The 22095-nt window shown below is 43.7% G+C and overlaps 1 protein-coding gene across 4 annotated transcripts in view; it reads right to left on the reverse strand.

Moving 5' to 3' along the window:
• USP36 (ubiquitin specific peptidase 36) overlaps window positions 1–22095 on the reverse strand; it is a 224882-nt gene that overhangs the window by 42967 nt on the left and 159820 nt on the right. For all 4 annotated transcript variants that reach the window (XM_069951540.1, XM_069951541.1, XM_069951538.1 and 1 more), the window contains 2 exons: window positions 17083–17213; window positions 843–1427 (listed from right to left, as the gene is read on the reverse strand). In XM_069951540.1, the coding sequence (XP_069807641.1) occupies window positions 843–1427; window positions 17083–17213 (716 nt within the window). The remainder of the gene's footprint in view (window positions 1–842; window positions 1428–17082; window positions 17214–22095) is intronic.

Here is a 22095-nt window from a genome sequence, read left to right on the forward strand (position 1 = left end):
TTGGGTGGAAGGGCGGAACAGTGCACTGAGAATGGTGGTCCCACTCCCAAATGCACCAAACTGCCTTATTTGCAGTGTGAATAAAAGTCATGGTTTTCCAAAACAGAGCAGAGCATCAGGAAATGCGCAATGCAAATATAACTAGGGCTGTGGAGTCTGAGCTAGTTTTGGCTGGAGTCGTAAAGAATGTACCGGCTTAGACTCCAGCTTTAAAGAAAATCTTTCAAAATTTGAGTTTTCATATTAATTTCATAAATGTTATCAGGCTAAGGATCTTACTTGTTAAAATCAGAAAAAGTTTTTCACATTCATTAAGTTAGAAAGAAAGGGTGAAGCATTCCTTCCATATATCAGTAATAAAGCATTGGAACTATTAGATAGGGATGGTCGGGGAAAAGTTGGTGGTCACTATTTGTCAGTTTACTTCTAGATGACTGCATTGTGTGTGTGTGTGTGTGTGTGTGTGTGTGTGTGTGTGTGTGTGTGAATGGGAGGGGTTCTGCTGTTCTCTTCCAGGATGCTGGATGATTGTATATGAACAGCAGTGTAATATGAAGATATCCTCTAAGAGAAAAAGGAGGAGAAGAAGCCCTAAGTAGTGTGGCCCCTGTCCCCAATGCGGCATTTTGTATTCAATTGCATTTTGTCCCCAATGTGGCATTTTGTATTCAATAGCAAGGTTGCTAAATTTGGGTTGTAAATTTTAACAATAGAAATAACACTTTCCATTAAATTTAATAGAACTTAATTAAAAAACAACCAATTTATGAATTGACTTGAATTGTACTGTACGTGGTGAGTCGCCATCACAATTAGAGCAAAAACTGGTTAGGGCAGCTTACCCATTTAACTGTAGTACTGGATTATCCTCAACCTGCTGACCAGACTGCAAACTTTCCTTCTTCTTTTTGCCCATTGACTGTCCTGAAGTTTGCCATTCGTCAGGCATTTCGGATACAGGTTCTATATTTCTACTGTGTTGTGGAGGTCTACATCTCTTATGTTTTATTTTGCATTCCTTTAATTCGCGACTGGTTATAGTCTGTGACTCCAAGTGAGATCTAAGACTTTTTTTCCCCCTTTTCTTTTTTAAAGCTTTCTTCTTGCTTTTCTTTACAATATCACTTCCCACATTGACTCCAAAGTCTCCACTGCAGCTTAAGGTATGTGTTTCTAAGTGACATTTCTCTTTTTCATTTGAAGACTTGGAATGCTGCATTTGAACAGGTCTGTCTTCTGAAGTACCTTGGAGAGACATGGTTGATGAGGTTGTACTATTTGAAGAAAGGCTTGTAGGGTGGCTAAATGAAGGGAAGTGTTGGTATGATTCTCTACTGTCATTTTTATGCTTTCTATTAAAGTTAAAATATTTCTGTCTGGAAGCAATGCTACAAATTCCACTAAAGTCTTCAGCTCGAGGAGATCCCCTGGAAAACAAAAAAACAAAACAAACAAAAAAAGACTTTAAATAATGCCTTTAACCCTGCAAGGCTTACTGAAGATTGAACTAAAAATTATTTATATATATATATATATATATATATATATATATATATATATATATATATATATATATATATATATATATATATATATATACACACACACACACACACACACATACATACACACACACACACATATATACAAGCTTCTATACATGTGTAATATTTAAGGCAAATATCTGATGTGATGGTACATTCGCTTTAAGACATTTAACCCTTTGAGGACCAGGCCCAAAATTACCCAGTGGACCGCGCAAGTTTTGATCTTTGTGCTTCCGTTTTTCCCTCCTCCCCTTCTAAGAACTCTAGCACTTTCAGTTTTCTATCTACAAGGCCATGTAATGGCTTATTTGTTACAGGAATAGTTGTACATTTGTAATGGCGTCTTTCATTTTACCATAACATGTTTGACGGAATCCCAAATATATTATTTATGAAGATATAAATAGGTGAAATCATAAAAAAGAATGCAATATGGTAACATTTGGGGGGTTCCTGTGTCTACATAAGGGCAAATACAGTGTTCGGTCCACAGATCTCTCAGAGGACCAGAAGAGCCAGGAAAAAAGGCGCACACCGGCTTCAGAATACGTGGTATCAAAAGATGGATTTTAATAGTCTCATAGAGGCAACGCGTTTCGAGGTACCATGTCCCCCTTTATCAAGCAGGAGAGACATAAAAATGACACATACAATGGTCTCTTAAGTAGGAGCTATGAACTTAGGCACCGCCCCCTGACATCAGGGGTTGGTTAAAACAGACACATACAAATAATGAAATATTAACATTAAAAGTGTTTTCTATTACAAAAGAGTAAGGTACAACATTAAATATGTAAAATCATCATAAAAATATTTAAATATCGTAGTGAAATGTTATCCAAAGCCGTGTCACATGATCAGCTTTTTTTGTTTTTTTTTTAGGGCAAGCTTTATTGAGTCACATAGTGTGATGTAATCCCAAGCCGTGTCACATGATCAGCTTTTTTTGTTTTTGTTTTTTGTGTGTGTTTTTTTAGGGATTTAAAACAAGCTTTATTGAGTCTATGGCTAACAATGTGTAATAAATAGCAAGAATGACATATGAAGAAAGGTTTTGAGATAAATGAAGTTATGGATAGTAAAAAGATAAATACAAAGGTAAGAAGAAAGGTGATGCAATAAAAATAAAATTAAGGAATATGTAAACATCACACTTCAGATGACGTGCGCGGGTAAAGATAATGATAATAAAGAGATCGGTTGCGCTACTAGCGCACCTGATAGGACTAGGTTCTGTATATGGGCTATTCAGTATTGGGATTTCAATGCCAGTAGGAGTGGTGGCGCCGGGGAGGAGGCGGTGCTGACATCCCGGCAAAAAGGTATAGTTTGGTGGCAAAGCTGCAATAGTGTGAATATGGGGATAAATGAAATTGTTACAATAAAAGGATGCAAATGAAACATGATTGTATGATATATTTGAAACATGATGATTGGAGTAAAAAATTGTACAATGAATTTTCTTATGGTACAAAGGGACATGATTACTGCACGATGGAAAATGTGAGGAGTGTGAGGTAGTGATGATGAAATGCATGCATGCTGATGTTTGCCGAATAATCTGCATGAAAAAATGTAATGTGATCTTTATAGAAAAAAGTAGAATTACAAATTGATCTCAAAAGCTTCATTGAGACCGTTCGGAGAAAGGGTGTCTAGCTTAAAAATCCAAAACATCTCGCGTCGTTTCAGCCTTTGGAATCTATCAGGAACATCAACAGGTATATGATCTATTGGGCAGATTTAAAAAAATTATTATCATGATGTATAGAGGCATGGCGGGATACACTATGTTTGGTGAAACTCGTATTCACATTATGGCGATGTTTATTAATCCTTGTTCTTAGGGGCATCGTTGTTCTCCCCACATACTGTAAACCTTATGGGCATGTAAAGATGTATATTACAAAGTCTATACTACAAGTTAAATGATGTTTGATTGGGAACTTCTCTCTAGTGGACCTACTGGAGAAATAATTAGTTGATATTATATTCTCGCAAAATTTACATGTCGGCTTCTCGCATTTATTTGTTCCTCCTATGGTATCCCTATTTTTATTCATGGATGATGTTATGGATGGACGCAATTTGCTAGGAGCCAGGCGATTCTTCAGAGTTTTGGCTCTACGGTAGATAAACCTTGGGATTTTTGGGATTTCGTTTTTAAGAAAGGGGTCACAGAGAAGGACACTCTAATGTTTCCTGATTATGTTCTCCAATCTCTTGTGGTCAGAATTGAAAGTGGTAATGAAAGCAAGGTTATGTTGCTTCGCCTTTTCTTTTTCCAAAGGTGTTTTTTCTTTTAGCGGTTTAAGACACTCTTCCTGTGTGAGGTTGTTAGTTCTCTTTATGGCTAAATCGATTACCTTTTTCGGATATCCTTTCGCTATGATTCTATTGCTCAGAATACTACATTGTGATTCATAATCTGTATCTTTAGTGCAGTTTTTTCTGATTCTCTTAAATTGACTATAAGGGATATTATCTTTCCATTTTTTGAGATGTGAGCTATGGTAATCTAAATAGCTATTGCTATCTACTTTCTTAAAGTGTGTTTTTGTAATAATCTTCTCTTTTTCTGTGCCAAATTCTAGGTCCAGGTATTCCACAATACAAAATACAAAATTCTTGGCTTCATCTAAAGTCCCATTCCATATAAGAATGAGGTCGAAAATAACGTTTGAATGGGTGTATTTTCGGAAGCCATACTGGGTTGGAATAAATAAACAGTTCTTCAAAACAGCCCATATATATATTAGCATAACTAGGGGCAAACCGTGTGCCAATGGCTGTGCCCCCAGTTTGCCTATAGATTAACCCTTCGAAGGTGAAACTATTGTGTGTTAAATTGTATGAGATGCTATTCAAGATAAATTCCTTTTGTCTCTTTGGGATGTCTAGGTCCGTATCCAAAATCTTGGCAATGCATTCAACTCCTTTTTGGTGAGGAATGTTGGAATAGAGGGCCAATACATCTAAGGTTACCCAGATGTAGTTGCTATGCCATGGTATATCATAAAGCAAGTTGATGAGAGTGGTGGAGTCTTTTAGGTATGATTTCAAGGTAATAACATATTTTTGTAGGAAAAGATCGACATAGTGGGATAAATTATAACCAATAGATGTAACACCTGAAATGATGGGTCTTCCCGGTTGGTTTTCTTGATTTTTGTGGCTACTGTGTGTCTACATAATGCACTATACGGTAAAAGCGACATAATACCATTATTCTATAGGTCAGTCCGAACACAACCATATGCAGGTTTACACAGATTCTCTAATGTTATATATATTTTATTTAATGAAATCCTTTTTTTTGGCAATTAAATATTAAAAAAATGGGCCTATTGTGATGCTTATAACAGTTTTATTTTTTCACCTACAGGGATGTATGGGATGTCATTTTTTCCGCCATGATCTCTTGTTTTTAAAAATACAATTTTTGTTAAGATCGGACGTTTTGATCACTTTTAAAAATTTTTTTATATATAATGTAACATAAAATCGGTAATCCGCATTTTTTCCCCTCTTTTTGTGTATGTCGGTCGCAATGACGCTTGTTATATTTTAATAGATTGGACAGTTACGCACGCTACGGTATATTATGTTTATTTATTTTTATATGTTTTAGTTATATAATGGGAAAGGGGAGTGATTTAGACTTTTATTGGGGGAGGGGTTTTGGGGTAGTGTGTTAGTGAATTTAACTTTTTTTTTTACATTTTAAGTCCCATTGGGGAACTTGTACATTGATTAGTTTCACTTTATACACTGATCATTGCTATGCCATAAGCTTCATAGCTCAGGACGTACCGGTACGTCCAGGGTCGTCTGGGGACAGACTTCCAGGACGTACCGGTACGTCCTAGGTCATCTAGGGTTAAAGTGTCACTGTCGTGAATTTTTTTTTTTGCAGAAATCAATAGTCCAGGCGATTTTAAGAAACTTTGTAATTAGGTTTATTAGCCGAAAAAAAGCATTTTTATCATGAAAAAGCAATTTGAAGCTCTCCCCCCTGTCTTCATTGTTCTCCTATGGAGAGAGCTAAATAAAAGACCAAAACAGGACAACAAATAGTTAATCTACAAATACCTCACCCTTTATCTCCTCTGACAGTCACCACTGACCTCTCTGAGCTCTGATTACAGCTGTCACCCAGCTCTGTGCCTGTAATCCTCAATTATCTGCTTTCTGCTGTCGGCTAACTCCCTCCTTCCTCCCCCCCCCCCCCTCCCCTCTCTATAGACCAGACTGGGTATGTCTGATGCAACAAGTCACAATTTCCTGATTTTTTGCAGTGGATGGAAAAGAGGAAGGAGGGGGGGACCTGGGAAAAGGCTTTTGAAATGCAGATAATGGCATATTTGGCTAATAAACCCAATTACAAAGTTTCTTAAAAGAGAGAATGCCTTCAGAAGGGGGTCCTGAGGCCGGGCCCGCCGCTAACAAATTCTCCCCTGCTGGCTGCCAGATTTTAAATACGGACTGACTTCTCCTTTAATTCTCATGGACATACAGTTACAGCTGGTATGATTCATCACTGTGTCCTTTGACAAGGTGATATCTCTTTGACTATACCTGTTCCTAACAGCTAACAGTCATTGCTAACCTGCACAGGACCAATCGGATTGGTCCTTTGTCTGTGATCACCGTGGATGGTCAGTCAAAAGTGACTTGACAATCACAGGGGATATGTATAGGTTTGCACAGTTTACTGTTATTTCTTTTCTTTGTGTGCTCAAGACAGAGATTACTGTGGAATAGCCCCCAAAACACAGAAAAGGAACCCAAAAGAATTGAAGCTGCATCTCTGGCACTTGTGTCCCATGATCAGTGCCTCCCTTAAAAATCCGTTCTTCTGCCCGTGATTGGTCCCCTGAGCGATCAAGGGGTCCTGAGTGCTACAAATGCATCTCTGCCTCCTTCCTTGGCCATGTGATCTGTTGCTGTCAGGTGCTGGTTTCTGTGAGCTGGAAAAATGGTTGTTTTGCCAGTGTGCACCTCGTTCCTCCTGAGGTTTCATTGCATGCCACTGTACAGAGTGACCTTACTTTGCATTTAGCTCTAAATACAGTGGTACCTTGGTTTAAGAGTAACTTGGTTTAAGAGCGTTTTGGTTTAAAAGCTCACAGTTTTTCAAAATTGTGACTTTAAGAGCATTGCTTTGGTTTAAGAGCTCCCTGTACTGGGTAGAAGGGGGAGTGGGGGAGGGGCATAGTCTGCATAGTGTGGTCTACAGCTCTGTACTCTGACCCAGGAAGTCCCCCCCCCCCCCCACCTTCCAAATCATGGCAGATCCACTTCAGGCTGGGGCTTGCATCAGAGGACAGGACTGTGGAGGTAATCTCTCCATAGCTGTAACCCCTCTCTCCCCGGACAGATAGTGCTGCTATGCTGTGCCCACATCTGCCTGCTCATTCCTTCATGCTCCCTGCAGTCTCTGTCAGCCCTTGTTTCCCATCCTCAACATTACTGTACAGTAATTTATAATATCACATATTCTGCTGTTTCTGAATGTTTGTTTCATTAGTTTTACACGTTATTCAGAAGAATAAATATTTATTTTTGGGGCGTGGAACCAATTGACTACATTTCTATGATTTCTTATGGGAAAATTTGCCTTGGTTTAAGAGTGCATTTGGACTACAAGCACGGTGCTGGAACGAATTATGCTCGTAATCCAAGGCACCACTGTAACTACATATACTGCAATAATTTTAAGCTCAGAGGCCTTCCATAAGCAGTCAGAGGTGACAAACTCCCAAGTGTTGTTGCTGCCATCTTAAACTGTAACCTAGGGGTATTAAGTCTTCTTTTAAGCTGCACAGTAGTAGCTGGCCTCCATTTGCAAGATCATATCTGGCATTTCCTTTTTTCCCACTGAAGTACTCTATTATGCAAAGTGAATAGCAGAGTCATACTAGTGAATTTGACAAAGTATCAATGCTCTTGGATGTTTCCTGTTGTACCCTTGCTGTAAGGATTATATAATATAATATATATATATATATATATATACACACACACACACACACACACACTCACCGGCCACTTTATTAGGTACACCTGTCCAACTGCACGTTACCACTTAATTTCTAATCAGCCAATCACATGGCGGTCAAGACAATCTCCTGCAGTTCAAACCGATCATCAGTATAGGGAAGAAAGGTGATTTGAGTGCCTTTGAACGTGGCATGGTTGTTGGTGCCAGAAGGGCTGGTCTGAGTATTTCAGAAACTGCTGATCTACTGGGATTTTCACGCACAACCATCTCTAGGGTTTACAGAGAATGGTCCGAAAAAGAAAAAACATCCAGTGAGCGGCAGTTCTGTGGGCGGAAAATAGGATTAGTCTTACCGGTAAGACTGTTTCTTCGAACCTTCACGACGGCACCATAGGAGGATGGGTTGTACCCTAGGGACAGGAAAAAGCACGAGAGATTAAAAGCCCCTCCCTTTCCTCCCAGCACCAGTGCCTTTATAACAACCAATAGCACCACGTGAGTATCATATTAAACATACAATACTAGGGAGGGATACTGGTGCCGTCGTGAAGGTTCGAAGAAACAGTCTTACCGGTAAGACTAATCCTATTTTCTCTCCTCACCTTCACGACGGCACCATAGGATCAATACCAACCATTACTCTTAGGGGGGGACCACAGCCTGCAGCACCTTCCTGCCGAAGGACAGATCTTCTTTTGACTGCAGAAGTAGTCTATAGTGTCTTGTGAATGTGTGGGAGGACGACCATGTCGCGGCCCTGCAGATCTGTTCCAGAGAGGCCGAAGCCCTTTCGGCCCATGATGTAGACATCGCTCTAGTAGAATGAGCTCTTATATTAATGGGAGAAGGTAGGTCCTGAGCTTTATAGGCTTCTGTTATTGAGTTTTTTATCCATCGGGCGATGGTACTTTTTGAGACTTTTTTCCCTTTGTTTTTCCCCTGGAACTGGATGAATAGATTTTGGTCAGTTCGCCAGGGAGCCGTAGTTTCCATATACTGTAGGACTGCTCTTCTAACATCTAAAGTATGGAATTTTTCTTCTAATGAATTTTTTGGATTTGGACAGAATGATGGAAGGATAATGTCCTGATTCTTATGAAACTCTGTAACTACCTTAGGTAGAAAAGAAGGATCTGTTTTTAAGGTAATACAGTCTTCTGAGATAGTACAGTATGGTTTACGAATAGTTAAGGCCTGGATTTCACTCACCCTCCTGGCTGAACATATCGCGACCAAAAAGACTGTTTTGTATGAGAGAAGTCTTATATTGATGTCTGTTATAGGTTCAAAGGTAGGTTTTGTTAAGCCTTCTAAGACTATATTCAGGTCCCATGACGGATGAATAGTCTGAGCTTTAGGATTAATTCTAGACGCAGCTCTTATAAATCTTTTGATCCATCTATGGTCAGCTAAATTTGTGTCATAGATTGCCGATAAGGCGGAAACCTGTACTTTAAGGGTGGCTGGCCTAAGGCCTTTAGAAAGTCCCGCCTGTAAGAAGTCCAGGATTTGGGCTATGTTTGGTTCTGCCGGAATTGGTGGAGGAGATCTACACCAAGAGGAGAACACCTTCCAAACTTTTAGGTAGATGGAAGTAGTTACCTTCTTTCTGCTTTTCATGAGAGTGGATATTACCTCCTCTGATAAGCCTCGGCTTCTTAATATTGTCTCTTCAGGACCCATGCAGACAACTGTAGTTTTTCTGGCTCTGGATGGAGAATCGGACCCTGAAAAAGAAGGTCTGTTATTTGTGGAAGTAGGACTGGCTCCTCCAATGCTAATGTCTTGAGGAGGCCAAACCAGCTCCTCTTTGGCCAATATGGAGCTACCAGGATAACCTTTATTCCTTGGTCCCTGATCTTCTGGAGTACCTTTGGTATCAGTGGGATGGGTGGAAAGGCGTAAGCTATTTTTACCTTCCAATTTTGTGTCAGGGCATCTACTGCAGTAGGGTGGTCTGACGGATTCAGGGAGTAGAAGTTTGTCACTTTCTTGTGGCAAACAAATCTATCTCGGGTTTCCCCCAGCGTTCTACTAGTTGACAGAAGACTTGATCTTTGAGACACCACTCCCCTGGATGAACCTGGTGGCGACTGAGAAAGTCTGCCTGAGTATTTTCTGTTCCTTTCAGGTGAGTTGCTGAAAGAGATAGAAGGTGAGACTCTGCCCAAGTGAATATCTGTTTTGATACTGACCATAGGGGATTGTGTTTCGCACTGCCCTGGTGTCTTAAGTGGGCTACCGTGGTGACATTGTCCGATAGAACATGTACATGGGTGTCTTTTAAGGTGTTTTGAGCCGCCCGTAATGAATTTTTGACTGCCTTGAGTTCTTTGAGGTTTGAGGAGTCTGTTAAATCGTTTGTGTCCCAAATCCCCTGAAAGAATTGGGTTCCGAGTTGGGCTCCCCAACCTGTCTGGCTTGCGTCTGTTTTTACTATTATCTTGGGTTGAGGGTTCCACTGTACCCCTTTTTGTAGGTTCTCTCTTTCTTGCCACCAGCATAGAGATCTTTTCGTCTGGGGGGTGAGGGAAAACTTTTTGTCTAATCCCGAAGGCCTTTTGTTCCAGGTTTTTAGAATCTGGGCTTGAAGTGATCGGGAATGGGCTTGACTCCAAGGTACTGCTGGGATGGATGAAGTCATTGAGCCTAGAACTGACATTGCCTCTCTCACAGACGTCAGTGAGCTGTTCTTTAGTCTCCTGATTTTTGTGAGGATCTTTTGTATTTTTTCCTCCGGAAGAAATGACGTTTGAAGAATTGAATCTAGGAGGATTCCTAGAAACACTTTTCTGTGAGATGGCACCAGGTCGGATTTGTCGACGTTGATGATCCATCCTAAAGATGTTAGAAGGTTGCGAGTTGTCTCCAGATCTTGTATCAGCTTCTTTTGTGTGTCTGCTATGATGAGGAGATCGTCCAGGTAGGCCACTATATTTATTCCCTGGAGATGAAGAAAAGATATCACCTCTGACATCACATTGGTGAAGATTCTTGGAGCCGAGGAGATCCCGAACGGGAGAGCTCTGAACTGATAGTGGCGTACTTCTTTCCCTATGAGAATCGCAGACCTTAGATATTTTTGGGAATCCTGATGTATTGGAACATGATAGTAAGCGTCCTGGAGATCTATGGAGGCCATCAATGCCCTGGACGCTATTAGAAGTGTTGTCGTCTGTATTGATTCCATCTTGAACCTCTGATACCTGACGTATTGGTTCAATGGTTTTAGGTTTATAATTAGACGGAAGGAGCCGTTGTTTTTTTTTACTAGAAACAAGTTCGAGTAGTGACCTGCTCCTTTCTCCTTTGGTGGAACTAGGGAGATTACTTCCATACTCTGTAATTTCCTCACGCTTTTCACCAATTCTTTTTGTAGGGGATCTGAAGACTGACGTGAGATTGTAAATCTGTGTGGGGGAGGCTGAGTTAGTTCTATTCGGTAGCCCTCCCTGATGATATTTGTTACCCAGTTGTTGTTGGTAATATATGTCCACGCATCTGAAAAGTCCTTCAGTCTTCCCCCTACCGGACCGGTGTCAATGTTTATCTTGGGAGGACTTGGGGTTGAAAAAAATATTTCTCCCTTTCCCTCCCTTGGAGTAACTCCAGCGGCCTCCTTTCCCTTTACCGCGGTAGTTGTCCTGAAACTTCGGTCTTTTGTACTGTTTCTTTTGTGGGGTTTTTTCTTCTGGTAAGGCTTTCTTTTTATCTGCCGATTTTTCTATAATTTTATCCAGGTGTGTTCCGAACACATATTGACCTTCAAACGGTATACCACAAAGATTCGATTTGGCGGTATTATCTCCGGTCCAATTTTTTAACCAGAGCGCCCGGCGGGCGGCATTGGTTAGTGCGCCATCTTTAGCTGCGAATCGGATAGATTCGGCTGTGGCGTCGGCTAGAAATGCAGTGGCGTCCTTTAGTAGGGGTAGGGAGTCCACTATTTGTTGTCTTGGACATTTATCATTTAAATGGCCTTCTAGCTGTTCTACCCAAACGTGGAGGGCCCTGGCTACGCAGGTGGCAGCAACGTTATTTTTTAATGAGTATGATACTGTTTCCCAGGATTTTTTTAAGAGGCTTTCCGCCTTACGGTCCATGGGTTCCTTGAGCTGAGAGGAATTCTCAAAGGGTAGTAAGGATTTTTTTGTGGTTTTAGCTACTTGAGCGTCTATTTTAGGAATATCTCCCCACTTAGACGTATCTTCTTCCCCGAAGGGTAACCGTCTCCTAATCTCGCTGGGCACCTGTAACCTCTTTTCTGGTTCTGCCCACTCATCAGTGATCAACTGTTGTAATGTCTCATGGACTGGAAAAACCAATTTCTGCTTGGCTTTCAATCCCTGAAACATCTTATCTTTAGGGGCTACCTGCTCCTGAACTTGTTCCACACTCAGAGCATCTCTGACCGCTTTGAGTAGGGCAGAGGTGTGTTCTGAGGGAAAGAAGTATTTCCTTATTTCTTCTTTCTGTTCAGTCTCATTATCGCTCAGTTCTATTGTTTCCTGAATCTGACCTGATTCATCAGAAGACGCGGATGAGTGTCTCCTACGTTTCCTGGATAATGTAGTTTCTTCTGAAGCTGCTACAGAAGCAGAATAACTCGACATGATATCCACCGGTGCATCATTAAACACTACCTGATGGACCGGGGAGACCTGAGGAGGATTTAGGTCTAGTGGAGCAGGAGGAGGAGGAGGGGTAGGTAGAGGTAGCGGCAGGGGAGGAGGAGGGAGTCTAGTTATAGATGTAGCTATCTCCTCCTTCATCATTTTCCTGATATCTTCCAGGAATGATGATCTTTCTTCCTTTATGATTTCCCCAATGCAAGATGGGCAGATGTTTTTCTTGCAACTGGATGACAGTTTTGCATTGCAGGTCACACATCTCCTCTCTGGTGTTCTAGGTTTATCTTTCTTAGGATTAGATTCTTTAGTCTCCTAAGGAGGATAAGCAATATATACATCAGATTTAAAAAAAAAAGATGATAATCCAATGTAAGTACCCCCACACTGGCTGTATAGCCATAGAGAGTATATATATCTATATATATATATATATATATATATATATATATATATATATATATATATATATATATACACATATCTATATATATATATTCATACACAGATTTTGAGTGGAGAAGACCCTCATGATATGACAATTGTACTATCAATGTAAAATATCACCCATAGTGGAAGACATGCACTGATTTCAGAGAGGGAAAAAAACTGCAGAGTTTGCATAGGAAGCGTGCTGAATGCAGAGCTGCGCATGCGGAAGCGGCCGAAGCCGATACACTACTCACAGTTACCGCCGTAGCAGTCTTGTCGGACGTGGAGGGATCCATCACCAACAGCGAGACGATCCGACCAGTTCGCGCTGAAGATTTAACCGTGCGGTCCCGGAAGTGGAGCGCACGGCATCTGACGTCATCTCCGGAGCGCCGGTCTTCCACGTCACACGCGGGTGACACGGCGTCCGACGTCACCAGCGGCGTCCTACGTCACACGTAGAACGCCGCGGCTTCCGCGTCATACGCAGAGCACCGCGGCGTCTACGTCACGGGTGAGGCGTCGCGGCCTTCCCATAGCCAGGATACCGTCTGCCCGTTATCCACCGGCGGGGGGTGATTAATTCGGGTCCCCCTCACTGCCGAGTACCTGGAGACAGTGCGAGGCTCCACAGGGGAAACGACGGGACTGCTCCTGCCCTGCGGCCGGCTGTCTGCTTGGAAGGAAGGAAGCCGAGGCCTCGATCGATCCCACAGCCTTACTGGTAAATCTTTTTCTTCTTAGAGGGGATCTCTCCTCGCCTTCACGTGGATCCCCTCCCTCTCGTGCCTGCCCTAATGGGACAGGAAAAAGCACTGGTGCTGGGAGGAAAGGGAGGGGCTTTTAACCTCTCGTGCTTTTTCCTGTCCCTAGGGTACAACCCATCCTCCTATGGTGCCGTCGTGAAGGTGAGGAGAGAAATGCCTTGTTGATGCCAGAGGAGAATGGGCAGACTAGTTCGAGCTGATAGAAAGGCAACAGTGACTCAAATAGCCAACTGTTACAACCAAGGTAGGCAGAAGAGCATCTCTGAACGGACAGTACCTCGAACTTGAGGCAGATGGGCTACAGCAGCAGAAGACCACACCGGGTGCCACTCCTTTCAGCTAAGGACAGGAAACTGAGGCTACAATTTGCACAAGCTCATCGAAATTAGACAGTAGAAGATTGCCTGGTCTGATGAGTCTCTATTTCTGCTGCGACATTTGGATGGTAGGGTCAGAACTTGGCGTTGACAACATGAAAGCATGGATCCATCCTGCCTTGTATCAACGGTTCAGGCTGGTGGTGGTGGTGTCATGGTGTGGGGGAATATTTTCTTGGCACTCTTTGGGCCCCTTGGTACCAATTGAGCATCGTTGCAACGCCACAGCCTACCTGAGTATTGTTGCTAACCATGTCTATCCCTTTATGACCACAATGTACCCAACATCTGATGGCTACTTTCAGCAGGATAATGCACCATGTCAAAGCTAAAAATCATCTCAGGGACTCCGCTACGGCCGCCAATTGGCTGAGCTGCCTGGAGACGTCTCATGTTGCAGCTCAGACCAGGAAGCGGCCGCGGGATGGGGGTATGGGGCGCCGCAATCTGGGACCCGATGCTGGAACTGGGAAGGTAAGTGACCTCTGGCATCCATAACCACTCCCTCCCCGGCCATATTTGAAAAATACAGCCTGGCCGGAGTACCCCTTTAACTCTTCCCAGAAATGTACTGATATAGCCACCTACCCAATCTCCACCCATCATGTCTGCATCTCCAGTCCGTGCTCAGAAAAACTGAATGTGAGACAGTTGTGACATAATCCCAGTCTCCTGAGAAGGAGTGGATTGCACAGGAGCCAGTTTCCTTCACTTCCAGTGCAGCAGAACCACGCAGACACAGTAATACATTATATAAAGACATCTATATAACTTTCAATTTAGCTTTATTTTTTAAGAGAAACAGATCGCTGATCTCAGGGAGACAAGCCAAACAATAACACTGCCAGCTAAAACGCTCAATGCAGTAAAATCCTAGGTCCCTGGGAAACAAATATGCTAAAGAAGAGCCTGTGGAGCCTCATTTAACAGTCTCAAAACACAGGACTAGCCAGGTATCCCTCTGGGTAGGACCCAGTCAAGGGGTGGATCCTGTAGGGAAACCACATAAACCACCATATTAAGTGGCCCTGTCAATGTAATGACAAGGGAAAGACCAAAGGTCCTTCCCAGAGGGATATCTGGCTAATCCTGTGTTTTGAGACTCTTAAATGAGGCTCCGCAGGCTCTTCTCTTGCAAATTCATTTGCAAATTCTTTTATAGAAAATTTTCCCTATTTGGAGTTTCCCTTAAAAGGATATCTCTTACTAACTACTACTAACTACTAGGACCTCTAACGATCACAAGAACAGATGAATTGTCCCGAGTGAAAGAAGCGACAGTTTCTATAATTCTATATGGGATTTCCAAACACTGCCTAAAAAACTGCTTTGCAAGAAGTCCCATAGACGGTGAATAGAGTGGTAGCTAAACATATCTGCTGTCACTGAACTTACTTTGGGGACAACTGAACTGCTTTTGAGATTTGTGGAGAGTTCCAAAGGTTGGACTCTTTCAGCTATTTATTTATTCTTGGGACTTTCACTTACACTTGGCTGCATGAAGAAATTAAGATCATGACTATCATTAAATTCTACACTTTACTGGTGCATTTATTGTATTTGCTTATTTTTCTCGAGACAAGAATTCCAAGATTGGAAGCTGGGGGGAGTTTTTCCTGAGTTCTTAAAGGTGGGAAAACCTTTAAATAATTCTTAATGACATTTGACCAATTTATTTTCAACCCTGCAAATACACCAACTTCTTGAATTACAGTCAATACCCTAAGAATTGCAACTTTTGGATGTCTCAGATAAAACAACAAGTTATCTGCATTGAGGAATGTCCTGTTCCCTCCACCCTCTACCCTTTGCCCCAAACCCTTCCAATTCTTCATCTGATCTGTTCAATATAGCTAATGGTTCTATTCCAAGGGCAAAGAGTAGAGGGGAGAGGGGACAACCCCGTCTAGTCCCACGACCTAGGGAAAAAAAGCTCATATTCTCTACCATTAACCACCATCGAAGCTTTTGCATCTGTGTATAACAGCCTAACCATGTCAATAAATTTTTCACCAATCCCAAACCGTCTCAATACATTACATAGATATTCCCACTCTATCCTATCAAATGCTTTAACAGCGTTGAGAGACAGGATGGAGTGGGAATCCCCCTCTACTACTGTTTGTATGTTTCCAAACAGTCTCTTAATATTATATAGCCAATCCTGCTAAATATACCTCCTTGATCTTCATGCACAACTTCTCATATTTTTCCATAATCGGGTGGCCAAAACTTTAGCAAATAACTTGGCATCAACATTTATTAACAATATTGGTCTATATCCCTCTACTTTGTACTTTCCCTGGCTTGGGCAACAGCATTATGCTTCTTCCATAGAACTGGAAAGCTTTTTCCTCATCATAGCTTAACGTATAGAACTGGAAAGCTTTTTCCTCATTATAGCTTAACGTATAACCTGATACAATGCATCATAAGGCAATCCATCCCAATCCGGGGTGGAATTGCCCGATGTAGCATTAAAGGGAACCAATCAGCCCGTTTGAGCTGATATGGTTCCCTTGAGCATTGTATAAAGCACCTGGAGCGGCCCCAGCACGTACCGGCCGCGGCCGCAGCAGGTGCTTTATAACGGAAAAAATGACTTTTATTCCCCGGCTCGTGACTAGATACGAGCTGGGAAGTAGTCATGGTGGGCGGCTACCCGCTCGTATCTAGTCACTGCGCTCTGCCTGTCAGCGCGCTCGGTGGGATGATTGACAGGCAGAGAGGCCAGTTACTGACCTCTCTGCCTGTCAATCATCCCCTCTGAGTGCGCTGCCAGGCAGAGCGCAGTGACTAGATACGAGCGGGGAGCCGCCCACCAAACTCACAGTTTTTGCGGCTGCTATTCACTAAATAGCGGGCGCAGAAAGCTGTCAGCTTACACAATGAAGTGAGCGGCTCCAGCCGCTTGTTTCATTGTGTGCTGTGGGGAATTCTGATGGGGGCGCGCACGGATAAGCCCGCACTAGAACTCTGCGGGCCGAAAGATCATCTGTCCGGTACTGCAGTACCAGCTGGGATGATCATTTCAGAGACCGGCCGCTCCGTGACCTGACCGGGTCGTGTCTCTCACGCCATGTGAACTTGGCCTTATGTGGCCAATAGAAGTGAAGAAACTGCATATTTTTGAGCCAGAACCATGACAGCAGTTTTGTTGAAATTTGGTAATAAATAGGAATCCTATTAAATAAACAAACATTATTATGTAAGATTACTGAATGACTTTACAGCTAGCATACCACATGATGTTTATAATAATGGGAAATGTGAAAAGAATGATATATAAAATCAATCTGTCTATCTATGTATGACTATGTCACTTACCAATGCATATGATGCAACTTGACTGTGGTGCGACCAGGGGAAACAGAGATGAGATGAGTGGAACCAGCAGTAATGGAGAGGGGAGGAAGGGAGTGGGCGTCATTTCTGCTTCCCTTCTGCGGCATGCTGCCCTGTAGTTATCGACATAAATAAAATCTTGGTGGTGTAAAGAAAAAGGGAGGTTTGAAGCAAATTAAATCAAATGAAAAAGAAGGGAAAAATAGAGACTTTATATATTCTTCTATAAGCCACATAAATTAAATATGAAATATATGTGTATAGGAATGCATAGGAAGGATATATGAAGAAAAAAAAAAAAAAAAAAACAGCAACAGGAGAATATAGTAGACATATAAAAGATAAGATCCCTTGTAGTTTCAAGAGAATCAACACTTGTGCTATATAATGCTTCAATATAGCAGCTAGATGTTGGAAGAACCCTATTTGTCTCCCCAGACTGGAAAAAGCCTACATATTATAACAGGTAGACTTTTTCCAATATCTGCATTGTAGTGGCAATTTATTGCAGACTTACTACTGATGTGTATGAGACCAGGCATCGCTGTGTGACAACAAGCTTTAATATATTTGTATGCACAATATTTACCAATAGGCACATTTAGGCTATGTTCACACTACGTATCAGACCGGCCGTTCCGTGACCCCGGCCGGAGCCGCTGGCATCACTGTGTGAACTGACAGTTCTTTCTGCGGCCGGAATTTAATGAATGACAGTTGACATGTCAGTTATTTGTGGCCCCATATGGGATCCCATTGAAATTAAAGAGGATGTACCACCTGGTACATCCTCTTTAACCTAAACCCACTGATTGAACGGCGCAGGCAAGGGGAAGCCGATGCCGCGGTCCGTTTTTCGGACCGAGGCTCCGGTCCCGTGCACGGCGCCGTTCTATGCACCGGAACGGGCCGATGCTCAAGCACTGGAGGCGGGCCAGGCCGCCCCCAGTGGGAGGGAATACCCTCCCCTGTATGACGCGGCTTCATTCATTCTAAGGGAGCCGCGTCATAGAGGGGAGGGAATTCCCTCCCACTGGGGGCGGCCCGGCCCGCCTCCAGTGCTTGAGCATCGGCCCGTTCCGGTGCATAGTACGGCGCCGTGCACGGGAATGGGGCCTCGGTCCAAAAAACGGACCGCGGCACCGACTTTCCCGTGCCGGCGCCGTTCGATCAATGGGTTTAGGTTAAAGGTATTGTTCGACCCCGCAAAAACTACGGCCGTTGTTGCCATCGGCAACGTAGTGTGAACATAGCCTTATATCGCAAATATCACTCCAAGTGCTGGATGCAGCACATATGTATCTAGGTATATATGTGCTCACTTTATTTTAGAATATAGTAGACCACAGGCACAGCAATAAGATACAGTTGATGTAATAAAAAGTTAAAGAAAAAACAATTCACATTACATAAGGATCTTCATGGATTTGCCATGAACTTTCATGGCTGGGCAAAAAATAATAATTAGAAAAACCTGTACTCATCAGCCGCTGGTACCTGCTGCTCACCACCTCCTAGTTCCAGTCTCACACAAGGCAGTGCTTCAAATTCAAAGAGAATCTGTCATCCCATGAACTTCTACTGAGCTGGTTGCCTTTGTCTGTTTATAATATATATATATATATATATATATATATATATATATATATATATATATATATATATATTTTAATGATGTCCCGATACCAGAATTTTAATTTCGATACCGATACCAACTATCAAATTTCAATACCCGATACTAATTCGATACTTTTAAAAGTATTTTTTTTTAAAAAACACAATTAAAAATTGGCAAATTTTTCAACACCAAATTTTTATTGACTTGAACACCACAGTCTTGCATTGGCAATGGTTGATCTGGAGTAGGGATGTCACGATACCAAAATTTTGAGTTCGATACCGATACCAGCTTTCGGATTTCGATACTCAATACCAATTCGATACTAAATAAAAAGTTTGAGAAAAAAACACGTAAAAATACAAATATAATTTCCCTTTTCCCTGACTACAGATATGTTCCCCCCATGCACAACATTTTTATTTATGTGACTTCTTGATCACTTTGTTACATTTTATAGTTCGGACAATTCACATGTAATGGATACATGTATGTTCTTTTTTTTTTTTACTTTTTTTTGAAAAAAAAGGAAAAGGGGGGATTATTAGAACCTTTATTTTTTGTTTTATTTTAAAACACTTTTTTTACATTTTTTATTCCCCTCTAACCTCAAGCATACCTCCCTGTGCACAACTCCCAGAATACCTTCTTGTGGGGAGTTGTAGTGCACAGGGAGGTATGCTAGGAGTTGTAGCGCATAAGAAGGTATGCTGGGATGTTTTGAAAGGCTGCTGCTGCGCAACTGCAACTCCCAGCATACCTCCTTGTGCACTACACCTCCCAGCATAACTCCTGGTGAACAACAATTTCCAGCATAATTGTGCTTTGCAACTCCCCACAAGAAGGTATGCTGGGAGTTGTAGTGCACAAGGAGGTATGCTGGGAATTGCAGTTGTGCAGCTCCTGACACAACTCTGTGCAGCATACATTCTTGTGCACTACAACTCCCAGCATGCCTCCTTGTGCACAAAGAGGTATGCTGGGGGATGTAGTGCACAAGGAGGTATGCTGCTGGGAGTTGTAATGCATTAGCAGCCTCCTGGCACAACAACTCCCAGCATGCCTCCTTGTGAACAACAACTCCCCACAAGAAGGTATTCTGGGAGTTGTTGTGCCACTGTATCGGTGGGCCCCGCGGGAAGGGGGGGGGGGGGCGACAAGATTGTGGACCCGGAGGTTGGGGAACTGGCTGGTGTAAGGGACCGCTGCCGCAGCACCGGCGGGTCCCGTATTTGGAATGGTTGAAAGACTGCCGCCCGCGGGATTGCGGGCCGCAGTCATTAGCAGTGAGGGGCCGATCCATATGCAGCAGACTCGTGCTGCATATGGAGCTGCTCTGCAGGGGTTAAATGCCGCTGTCGGTTATGACAGCGGCATCTACCCTTTAGGGCAGGGGTACTCAACAACTTTTAGTGAAGGTCCACTTACCGGGGTCTATTGTCAGGTGAAGGTCCGAGCTGAACATCAGTAGGAAACGTGTTTTGTTACTTTGTCACAAACGTTCAACTATTTATATACAGAATTGCTGCTTATTAGCGGGAAAACGTGCATTTTTTTTCTCTCTCACCAGGCCTTTGATATTAGGTACAAAGGGGGTGACTGCCCTGGTAGTATATAGCCCCCCTGTTGCTCCCCCAGTAGTGTATAGCCCCCCCTGTGCGCTCTCCTTCAGTAGTATATAGCCCCCCTGTGCGCTCTCCCCCTGTAGTATATAGCCCCCTGTGAGCTCCCCCCAGTAGTATATAGCCTCCCCGTGCGCTCTCCCCCTGTAGAATATAGCCCCCTGTGAGCTTCCCCCAGTAGTATATAGCCCCCCTGTGCGCTCTCCCCTGTAGTATATAGCCCCCTGTGCGCTGTCCCCCAGTAGTATATAGCCTCCTGTGAGCTCCCCCCAGTAGTATATAGCCCCCCTGTGCTCTCCCCCTGTAGTATATAGCCCCCTGTGAGCTCCCCCCAGTAGTATATAGCCCCCGTGAGCTCCCCCCAAGTAGTATATAGCCCCCCTGTGAGCTCCCCCCTGTAGTATATAGCCCCCTGTGAGCTCCCCCCAGTAGTATATAGCGCCCCTGTGCTCTCCCCCCAGTAGTATATAGCCCCCCTTGTGCTTTCCCCCTGTAGTATATAGCCCCCTGTGAGGCCCCCCCGTAGTATATAGCCCCCTGTGCGCTCCCCCCAGTAGTATATAGCCCCCTCAGTAGTATATAGCCCCCTGTGAGGTCCCCCCTGTAGTATATAGCCCCCTGTGCGCTCCCCCCAGTAGTATATAGCCCCCTCAGTAGTATATAGCCCCCTGTGAGGTCCCCCCTGTAGTATATAGCCCCCTGTGCGCTCCCCCCAGTAGTATATAGCCCCCTCAGTAGTATATAGCCCCCTGTGAGGTCCCCCCTGTAGTATATAGTCCACCTGTGCGCTCTCCCCTTGTAGATGCCCCCCAGACAGAAAAAAAAAAATAACAAAAAGAACTCACCTAGCACCTCGTTCCCCGCTGCGGCTGTCTTCGTCTCTTCCTGTCGGTCCGGCCCCCGGCTGATACGCGCTCTGTAGGGATGTCCCGGGGATTCCCCAGCAGAGCGCGCATCAGTGACCTCAGCGTACGCCGCCGGCCTGCACTTCCGGGAAGGACAGGCCGGCAGCGTACACTGAGGTCTGTGGTGCGCGCTCTGCTGGGGAATCCCCGGAACATCCCCAGAGAGCGCGTATCAGCCGGGGGACGGACCGACACTGCCCCCAGCCCCACAGGCGTACTGACATCTAAGGACAGTACGCCTATGGGGCGGGAGGCAGTGCGGTGGGGAGCGGGACCTCCTAACCGCCCCGGGACAGACCGGATCCGGGGCGGTTAGGAGGTCTGACCAGGGGTCCGGACACGCGGTCCGCCAGTTGAGGACCTCTGCAAATAGCCGGCACTAGCGATCGCTATGTGCCGGCTATTTAAATTTGGCGCCGCCGGGAGCGGAGAGCTCGCGGGAGGAGGAGGGGACACCAGGGGGCAGGGGGCGGCACACAGAGCACACGGCCGGCGCTCAGGTAGCTGCCGGCCGTGTTCTCTGCACCATACTTCATGTTAATCTGCACTATTATGCAGATTAACATGAAGTATCGATACCAGGAAATCCTGGTATCGAACCGTTTTTCTGACCGAAATATCGATAGTAGTATCGATATTTTGGTGCATCGTGCAACACTAATCTGGAGTTTTACACAAAATATTTCTTTTACTTTTCTAATCCTTTATGATATTCTAAAGGGGAACTATCAGCGGGTTAGACAAATCTAACCTGCTGATAGCTCCCTAGTGGGCACAAGGGACTGAGGATGAGGATGTCTCTATGTTCCTGTGCTGTTAATTGTGCCCTGTAAGCACTGGGGTTGTGCCT

Source organism: Dendropsophus ebraccatus, chromosome 14 (assembly GCF_027789765.1).
Source record: "Dendropsophus ebraccatus isolate aDenEbr1 chromosome 14, aDenEbr1.pat, whole genome shotgun sequence".
Classification (NCBI taxonomy): domain Eukaryota; kingdom Metazoa; phylum Chordata; class Amphibia; order Anura; family Hylidae; genus Dendropsophus; species Dendropsophus ebraccatus.